Source organism: Nuphar pumila, chromosome 10, assembly GCF_984573655.1.
Source record: "Nuphar pumila chromosome 10, dmNupPumi1.hap1.1, whole genome shotgun sequence".
Taxonomy (NCBI): Eukaryota; Viridiplantae; Streptophyta; class Magnoliopsida; order Nymphaeales; family Nymphaeaceae; genus Nuphar; species Nuphar pumila.
The window spans coordinates 117,093,362-117,104,146 of NC_143258.1; the positions used below are offsets into that span (position 1 = coordinate 117,093,362).

At 39.7% G+C, this 10,785-nt stretch overlaps 1 protein-coding gene across 1 annotated transcript; it reads right to left on the reverse strand.

Moving 5' to 3' along the window:
• Positions 1 to 912: 912 nt before the first annotated feature.
• CAX11 (cation exchanger 11) lies at positions 913 to 9,158 on the reverse strand. Its single transcript, XM_090018330.1, has 2 exons — positions 8,140 to 9,158; positions 913 to 1,823 (listed from the first exon to the last, which is right to left on the reverse strand). The coding sequence occupies exons 1-2, from the start codon at positions 9,037 to 9,039 to the stop codon at positions 1,059 to 1,061; spliced, it is 1,665 nt and encodes a 554-aa protein (XP_089874456.1). The 5' UTR covers positions 9,040 to 9,158; the 3' UTR covers positions 913 to 1,058.
• Positions 9,159 to 10,785: the final 1,627 nt, after the last annotated feature.

Below are 10,785 nucleotides of genomic sequence, written 5' to 3' on the forward strand. Positions count from 1 at the left end.
AAAGTAAAAATAATGGAATCATAAATATTATTGATAAATTTAAACCATTATAAATATTTTCAATTCATGGCTATTAAATATTTTCCCTAAAAAAAGGAAGTGAAAAAAAGGGAGAAGAACGTTTTGGAGAGAGGAAAATTACTTATTTTATGCGTATGAACTACGTTTTGGTGGAGGGAGAGGGAGCAATTATAAATAGTAATTAATAAGTAACACATACCTTTTTTATGAAAACTCTATGCAAATGCCCATACAAAGTTTTAATTACACTCTACCCACGTGACAACAATGTCAATTAGGGAAAAAATATAAAGCATCCAATTTTTTGCACTTGGTACCCTTGCTTTTACTTTCCTAACATTTAGGAAAAGGTAAGGGGCCTATTTCCACAGAACTTTTTCCTTACGGGACAAAAAAGAAAAAGGGGGCAACACAAGAGGGTTTAAGCACAAAATGTTCTTTAAACGTGTTCATGTGCATACAGCACCTACTTGATGTGCATGTTTTCAGCTATCGAAATCTTTGTGCTCAACTTTTCACAAATAAGATAACAGTGTCTTCTGGACTTTGATTTGATTTGGTGAGCCCAGACAGCAGATACCACTTCAGTTTTGAAACCATATGAAATATCACCTATAAAATTTCAATATGCACATATCATGATTAACAAACTCTTAGATGGAATCCACCTGGAAAGCAGGAGCACTTAGATATCATATGAAAAAATTTGCATGTACCAGATACAGGGCATATGCAAAATTCACAAAGGAGGCGTTTCCCCAAAAGAATGTATGGAGATCATATACAGTTGCAGCATCCCAACTCTCAACAATTCTGTTATTATGCATTCACCAAGTTGTAGCCTCCCATAGACTGCTCATGGAAAAGAATCAACCAACCATAACCATGTGCAACACTGTGAGCTTTTCAGCATCAACTTTTGTTTAATTTCGGTATTGTACAATTCAAACTCAAGATATACAACTAAGGACCAAATGATGTAATAAACAAGTGGGGGAGAAAAAGAACTCCCCTAAAATGCTGCATTTGGAATCCAATCATTCTGAAACTTTTGCAATGAATAGACTTATTGTAATAAACAAAGCATAGACTCCAACAAGGCAAAACCCCCAAAACCTTGGCACCCTAAACCTAAACCATGTCACTACAAGCAATGATCCCATCAGACTCAACAACAAGAAGACAAATGCAACAACAATATTTGCATTAAATATTAAATTATAACCCTCAGGAAATGCTTGCGTTGTCCGAAACACTAATGCTGAACCAAAACCAATAAGCATGTTAAACATGGGACCTGCAAAACACCCTGCAATGGCCATGGCTGGCTGGCCAGCTTTCGCCACTGCAACATCAGCAACAAGGTCTCCAACTGAGTTACCCCATGCCAAGACTGTTAAGCCTAACAGAGCTGGAGGCAGATTTAGTATCACACCAACTGCTGACAAACAGTCCAACAGCTCCCCAGCCACCAACGATATCCAAAACACACTCATTATAAAACTCATTATCAGCATCAGTTTTTGTTCTTTCTCTGGTGGATCATTGAAAAAAACATAGTAAACCATCCCAAGGATAAAGCTTTGGAAAAGGACAACCAACCAGAGGGGAAAGTAAATATTAGGAATAAGAAATACAATGGAGTAGTGAAAAGGGATGAAGGAGCTGAATGAGTATAGAAGTGCAAGTGGACAGAGAACTATGTTTGCACAGGAGTAGAATCTGCTCCATTCTGCCGGTGTTGTTGATGGAATTGTGAGCTTCAGGATAGTGGAGACTGGAACCTCCCAGATGCTTGAAACCTGCTTTACGCAAAAAAAGATCTATAAAATTATTTCAAAGTTGACATATGAGCTGACACAGATAAACATGTGTCTCAAATGCCAATAGATGTCACAAGGTTGATTTCGGTAAGAAAACTACAGTTTCACTCAGTAATCAGTATTAAATCTATTTCTAAAATGAAACCAAAGCATAGACCTGCATAAACGTTCATGAGATTGGTATTTCAACATTGCAAACCACAAGTTGCCTGCAAAAAACAGAAAACAAATTCTAAGGACTAAAAGTCTTTGTTTCCCTTCCTTTTCTCCTCACACGTGAAACAACATCAAGCGACAATGTATATCAGTGGTTTGAACTTGATAGATTTTCGAGCATAGGAGCAATTGAAGGGTCCACCACGATGACAGAATGAGCCGAATAATCAACCCATTTACCAAGTAGCTTGAAGTGAACATGGTCACGGTAGAATCGTAGATATATTAAAGCATAGCTTTCATCAGGAATTACAACCACTAATTCTCTTGCTAGGAACTTAATCACTTCATCACAAGTTGAATATTATTTGGACTCAACAACCTCCAACAGCTTATTTTGCTCATATTGTAAAGCACTTGACAAGGATTACTATGTAAAACAAAGAAACATAGCAAAAGCAAGGATTATACATAGTATCATAAGGTGAACCTCATGCAATGCAGCAATGAATACATGACTTATTACATCAAATAGGATGTCCAACAGTCATGACATTCATCAGCTCTACCAAGACCCTCCGACTGCTTAGTTTACTCTACAGCATGCTGAATTTTGATTTGCAAGAATATAACATTGCCCAGCATGCACGAAGTTGTGCTCGCTTTATTAAGCTGTTTTAGGACCTGTTAAGGTAAACTATGAATTGTCCAAGTGTGAGAGGCACTTTTTCCAGCCAATATAAATTAATAATTTCCTTGTTTCCCTGTTACTGAATGTTTCTATTTGAATTTTGAACAGAACATGTAGGTTGCCAATGATTCTTCAGCCTTCCCCTTCATCTTCTTCTTCCATTTTGGGTCTCTCTCTCTCTCTCTCTCTCTCTCTCTCTCTCTCTCTCTCTCTCTCTCTCTCTCTCTCTCTCTCTATATATATATATATATATATATATATATATATATATATATATATATATATATATATATATATATATATATATGGAGCACTCAACCATGCTACTCTCTCTTTAGTAGAAAATCATGGTTGCAAGCTTTAATGCTAAATCTGGCCCCACCGAGGACATGGCATTGGATAGAAATGATTGGAGGAGAAGGATTCATGTGGAAGACCCAGAATGATTTTCTTTTTTGGTTCATATCGCCGACCCCAATTGTTTTGGGATGAAGGCGTAGTTGTTGTTGTTGTTGTTGTTAGTTTATTAGGAATCTGATGCAAATAGGAGAGAGAGAAACACCAAGACTTATAGGATCTATTTTAGATCCTATTTTGTCGTTTGGATTTTTAATTCAATTTTAGATTTCAGTTAGGAATTGGATGTCTCAAATCCATATTAGAATTAGGGTTGTTCTTTTCCTATAAATAATCATGTAGAAACTCTACTGAGAATGGAAGATTGAATATTGGGATTTTTTAATTTCTGCAATTTAAAGTTTATTTTCCGTTAGACATAATTTTTTCATAGTTTAGCATATTGTAGGTGCAGATTGTAACAAAGATTCACAATCACACTTTGGAGCTCCTTGCCTAGCTTGATTGGACTTCGAGTGTTGCCCAGGTCCAGCCAAGTCGGTGTATCCAAAGTTCATTGTCTCGATGTGCTTCAGCCTTCCCAAGCCTGCCCCGGGTGTGTTAACCTCATTCCAGCAAGTTCAATCTTATTGGGATGACCCTCATGTGATCCCTAAGGTCTATGAAGGTCTGAATCCCTTTCCATAGACCCCCAAACCGTAGTGAACCCGTAGTAACTTAGTGCTGACCCGGTAAAACCCATCAGATTTTAGAAAATTCCCTAGCCTAACCGTGAAGTATCTGGTCCCGATTTTTGGACCTAAGGTACTTCAGTGTATCCTTAGACAATCCACCAATTTTTAGGATTTATTAAGTCCCGGATGCGGAGAACTGGATTTTATGACCCAAACTGCCTTACTTATAACCAGCTTGTCCATGCTCAGCCCTGAATATTCTGACCACTTTAAAAATTTGTAACTCCATGTTCTCATGTCATCTGCTCCTGAAATTTGAACCAAACCTACCTTAGGTGTCTGGAACCATCCCACAAAATTTGGGATTTTTTTGCTGCACCAATTAAGAGAACCGATTTTTCTCCCAGACTCTGTCTGAACCCAGCTACCATGTCTACCCGAGTTGACCATACTAACCCATTGCAGTCTTACCATTTTCTGTGTCCGAACCATTTGAACCCCTATGCCCAAGCACACATCAATCATCAAAGAAGACAAGGGAATAAATGATATTAAATTAATTCTTAAAAAAAATTGAAATGACTTACATGGGTCATTTGCGTTATTTAGCATTGAGGTTGTTTTTTCCCCACGGGGATATTAGTTATCTCAAGCTAAGTTTGTTGCAGATATTATTGTATGGTCTAGGGTAATTGATGATAAAGTGGTAAAGACTAAAGAGATGATAAATACTAAAATGAAGAGTGATGATGGGGAACCATTGGAAAACCCTACCACTTATCGACAGTTAATTGAGATCCTCACATACTTGTCAGTTACCAGGCTTGACATTGCACATGCAGTTCATACAGCAAAACAGTTTTAGCATGCACCTACTTTTGTTCATATAGAAGAATGTTGCGTATAGTGAGATATATCAAGAATTTCATTAACAAAGGGTTCTTCTTACCCTCCACCTCTTCTTTAGATTTAATAGAATATATTGATTCTAATTGGAGAGGTGATCCAAATAATCAACGCTCAACCGCCAGTTTTTGTGTTTTTATATGTGATTCCTTGATTTCATGGAAGTATAAAAAGAAACAGAAGGTAATTGAAGCAGATTATCGAGCTATAGTTTCTACCACTTAGGAGCTCGTATAACTGAGACAACTATTAAAGGACATCGGAGTTTATTTGATGGAGTCATCCCAATTGTATTGTAACAACAAGAGTGCAATCTATATCGCGGGCAATCATACATTTTATGAAAGAACAAAACACATGGAAATGGATTGTCATTATGTTTGTGAAGATTTATTGAAGAAGACTATTTCTTTACCTTATGTGAATTCGAAACAACAATTGGCATATTTCTTCACCAAGGCTCTCCTTTCTCCTATATTTCATTTTTTCCTTAGCAAACTTTCACCATAAGTTTAAGGGAGTGTTAAATATTGTATTTTATATATTTATATTATATATACATATATTATATATGTATGTATATACATATTTCTTTAGTCAACTGTATATAGGTATAAATGTAATTTTTATTTTTATTTGTTTTCTCTTTTTGTTGTTTTTTGTATTTTCAAACTAGCTAGGATAGACTAGCCTAACGGCTAGTCTTTTAGCTCTCTTGTATATATAATGGGATATCCCTATTCTCCCTTAAGTGGATTTTTCTTGATGCATTTTCAAGTTAATAAAATACTATTTTTATATTGCGAGTGAGTGAGTGCTTTGTTGCACTTGTGTTATTGCCCATAAGTGGCACTTGTGTTCTTCTCTATTGTGTACCATTCCATTACACTCGGCCATCAACTAAACCTCATCTTCCTTTTCTTCAGCCTTTGATTAAACCACTACCCCACTACCTGCAGCCCCTCTCCCTATTTCCACCCATCATTCGCCTGCCCCTTTCTTTTTCACTACCATCAAGCATGAAAGGAACCAATCGCTTGCCTAGATCCACCTGAACGACTATCATCAGTCAAATGCACCCCAACAATGCCACAGAGCTGCCCAACCCCCTTTTTCTTTCTCTCTTTTGCAGCCACCAAAAAGCAGGTGCTGGCCGAAATCCAACAGGTAGATTGTATCCAGCCCTCTTTGATCACAGCACCCCTAGCCACCAGCTAACAGCCCCTCCAGATGGCTTGGAAGTTGGATGATGGCCAAGGGTGCATAAAGTTGTGATCCAGCTTCCAACCTTCCCCTTTCCCATTGTAACGAATGGTGGGCAGTGCGAACTAGTTCAGAAATAAACCGGTAAACCCCAACGCACTATATTACTCCTTTTATAAAACCCCTTTCTATAATCGGTTCAAACCAAAAACACTCAGTCCCAATCCTTACTTAAGCCCTTTAATTTGGTTTTGCACTCAAACATCACCCCAGAATCTCTTAGATCTGACCTGTTTGGCCCTTTCATCCAAACAATTTGTCAAACCTGCCAGGACCAACTCAATCCCATCTATATCCAGTTATCATTAGCATGGTTCAATTAAACCTAACTGTATCCAAGAGCATCTTTAAATAGATCTTTGTAGCTTGGCCCAGACAACATATGCAAATCCATTTGTTATTTTTTTACACCAACCACCCAAAAGCAACAAGCTTCATATACTCATCATGCTTGGATCTTTTATGAAGTGGATCATGAAATTACCAAATCCTCCTTGCAAAAACATCTGATCTCTATGAACAAGAAACTATATGAATTCATTTCTTAAGAAAGATGGAAGGAAACTGGAAGAACAAGCACATGATTCAAACTTGAGGGTGTCATTTTCCAACATGAGGAGAATGATGCAGATTGGTGAAAGATGCACAACGACCCATAGGACCTGTTTTAGATCTAGTTTTGTTATATTTTGAATTTTAATTGGATTTTTAAATTTCAGTTAGGTATTGGATTCATCTTGAATTCATATTAAAATCAAGGTTTTTTAACTTTTCCAATAAATAGCCATATATAAACACTATTGAGAGCGTCGAAGATTAAATATTGGTATTTTTCTTTAATTTCTATTTTCCGTTAGATTGTAGCCTTTTCATAGTTTAGTATATTATAGGTGTAGATCATAGCATAAATTTATGATCCCTCTTTGGAGCACCTTGCATCAAATCACACATTGAATTGAATATTTTCAATGTAAAATGACATTTTGTCCCAACTGTGAAATTTTAGTGTAGTACCAACTGTACCATCAATTTTTGAAGCTCTTAAAATTCTTGCTTACACAGAACAATTAAATGATCGGACTAAGTAAACAGTGTAGATCATATCCATAGATGGGACTTGATCAACAAGAGAGTCAATGAAATGCTAAAAACAAATGGTTTCTACTAGAGAACATGATACAGTTATATAAGGGTTGATATTTGACAATGTTATTTGTACTATATTATATAGGAATCTACACTGGTTTGTAATGCTCTTTAGACTCTTTTGCAGATCAAGCTCTATAAATATGGTGTATATAGTTTGTTTAGGAGGAAATATGTGCAGGATCGTGAAACTGAAATGTGTAATAAGAGAGTCAAGAAAATGCTAAAAACAAATGGTTTCTACTAGAGAGTGTGATACAGTTATATAAGGGTTGATATTTGATCATGTTATTTGTACTGTATTGAATAGGAATCTACACTGGTTTTGTAATGCTCTTTAGAATGTTTTGCAGATCAAGCTCTATAAATATGGTGTAAATAGTTTGTTTAGGAGGAAATATATGCAGGATCATGAAACTGCAATATGTATACAGGTCTCCTAAGAGCTTGAAAAATCAATGGCCTCCAATGCATGGAAATTTCACAATAAAGAAAAAGGTTTTACATTGAGACAGCTTAATCCAAAAGTTCTGGTTATCATTCATAGGTATATAGCAAAAGGTTCTACTTGCACAGACGATTTCCAGAATACCTATTGTTATTTAACAACCACAAACTGTCATAAATGTAGAGTTTTTAATATCTGCACAAGGAAATATCTCAGGGGATCCTCAACACATGGCCCTGGCTATGATCTTTACAAATCGCTTATGAAGAAGGTAATAGCCACAGATAAGAATAAAACAGAAAAAGGAGAGTGAAGCTCATCTTAACAGGAAACGGTCCAAATGAGAACTACCTGATAGTTCTGGTCAGAAGAAAAAAATCTAATGCCCAATTCAAGCTCTGGAAGCATTTATTTCATGCATGAATGGTAAGTAACATTAAAAGATATAAAGCGCAAGATGTGAATACTGAGTAACGTTAACGATATAAAGCACATGATGCACACTAGAACAGTCATCATCATCACCTATCTAAACAACACCAATTGTGTTCTCCCCAGTTTATCGAACTTAAAAATAATCATTAGAAAACTAAATGTCGCCAGCTCCGTGCTAGTTAGTTAAAAGAAGAGAGGGAGAGAGAGAGAGAGGTGAACCTTTGTTAGATTGGTGAAAGCCCAACAAAGGCACTCCTCATCCTCACGCTCCGTGACCAAACCCCCACCGTCGGGATTGGAGTCTTCACAGGCAGCGGTGACGGAGTCGTCGACATCCGAATCTCGAGTGGGTAACTCATCGTATCGCCTCCGATCTTGTGCTTCCAAAGAAGCGACGGCCCTCTCCCCATCTTTTGCGCCTCCCTCCTCCGCGACCAAGTCCATCCAAATCACAACCCCAACAAACAAGAAGTAGAAGGCGACGAGCCCGATGGCTTGCCACAGGAAAACGGAGCCGGTGAGGTACACGCAGAACATCCCCGAGGTGGCGATTAGGTAGAAGAAACCGTCTCGGAAGAACTGGGAGGGGCGAACCGCGAAGGGAGCGGCGTAGAGGGCGACGACGCCAAAGACGAAGCCGGAGACGAAGACGCCGGCACTGAGGATGGCACCGAGGCCGAGTCGGGCTCGGCCGACGCGGAGGGCAGCGGCGCTGGCGAAGAAGTCAGGGGCGCCATTGCCCAGGGCAAGGAGGGTGACGCCGGCCATGGAGGGGGAGAGTCGGATGGCGGAGGCGAGGCGGGTGACGGTGGTGGAGAAGTGGAGGTTGGCGGTCTGGATGAGGAAGTAGAAGTGGAAGAGGATGATGAGGGAGAAGATCAGGATGGAAAGTGGGTAGGATTGGCGGAGGGCGCAGAAGTGGAGGGTGAAATAGTTGAGGAGGGAGGTGGGGCTGTTGGGGCAGTGGGCAAGGGAGAAGTTGCACCTGTCTTGCCATGGGATCTGCAGGATGGAGGAACAGTCGTTGGCTGTGAGCTGCGAACGAGCAGCTTGGGGATTATTAACAATAAACATGATGGTGGTGAAGAAGAAGGTGGTGCCGCGTCCCTGGTTGCCCATCTTTTTGTGTGCAGACGAATGAGAGAGAGAGAGAGAGAGAGAGAGATTGGTTTGAAGGGAATGAACGGTTGACGAAGTCCGTGCTTTTCTGGTTTGGGGTTTTCAAACTTTCAAGACTCGACTGAGTACCGAACCCTCCGGGCCATATTTCGGACGGTAGCGGTGACCGGCCCCAAACAGGGCCCAACCCACACCTAGACCCACCAAAAAGCCCAAAGCTCGCTCCTGATCTTCTTATCCGTCTAAGAACCAGATCACCAGACTGGACTATCGAGCTGAGCACCTGAGGTTTTGCCTTTATTCCTAACCTGTCGTGCCCATTTACAAGCTGAGCCAAGTCAAACCCCACACTTATCGCCAGTTGGGCTGCAAACTTTGCCCATCTTAGGTCGAGTACCCAACCTGATGATGTCGGCTCTAACTTCGGAATGGACTTTAATTTATGGTAGACTCGATTATTCCATCAGAGCTGACCAAGCTGAATCACAAGGTGTGGAGGTGCAGTAGCTAAGCGTTGTGTATTTTCATCAAGCATTCAATTTGTCATAATTTTTTTTGCAAACCCGTGATATACCAAACTGCTCAGTCTGGCCAGCCTAACCGCCAAAGGCCACGCACCAAGATTTTTCTATCATTTCATTCGCCTTGCGCACCACCCTGTGGAGAACTGTCTAGAGAAAGTTGATCAAGTGCATCTCCAAATGTGTATTTTACATGGTCCATGCCACTAGCTCCATAAATTATTCCTTAGCACATCGTCATCATGCTCGATAAATAACTAAAGGGGTCATCATCCAAGTTTCAATTAAGGGGTGACACTCACACTCAACCGAACAACCAACCAATCCAAATGGTAACGCCACGCCTTTAAGGCCACAGTGCGACCTCCTAAGAGCGTCACTTGAGAAGGCCTTGTGGGTCTATAACGGACGGGGAAAGATTAATCTCACGACCGCCCATCCTTTCGATCAGTTGATAGTTGTTACATCATAACAAGCAACACTTCCCCAGATTGGCCACCGACGACTACGTATTCATTTGCCTAGCCTCGAATCAGCATACTCGGTTTGAACCACCTAAAGTGATCATTGGGGGAATTAGCTCTAACCCATGTTCACCTATGTGCGTTCAAAAGCTACGTGCGGGATACTCATCCAAGTCGATAGTCCTTAACCAAATCTCCAAAGGCAATAATCTTTGATATGTTGGCACTGTTTAACCAAACAATGCTTTATGTATGCATCGCCACACACTGTCGCACCAACAATGATATCATTGCCTATCACATGTCATGTTATCATCGCACATCGCCAATCAAGCCAATGCATACCGCATGTTGCTACACTTGATACATTTTCTACTCAGTAGAGCTTTGCACTACACATGCCCCATTCTGAAGGCTCGATCTGAGACACAACTAGTACACGGTTAAAGGGATGATAAGTAGGAGTGTCAATGGGTTGGGTTTACTCGAACCCAACCTGTACCAAACCCTATCGAATCTGGGTATGGTGATAAATAAGAAGACCTAACTCGGGTCCAGACCTGAAGGTTTGATTAATACATGGATCCGAGTATAGTTTGTGAAGTTTTATACCTGACCCGAGTTCGGATTAAGACCTAGAAGTTTTTAATGTAAAAATGATAAAAAAACTATTCTTTTACTGGGTATGGCCAAGGTCTTGTTCATGTAGTTCTAATCGAGTTCAAGTATGGTTTCTCGTATGGTGGGTCTGATTAGACCCA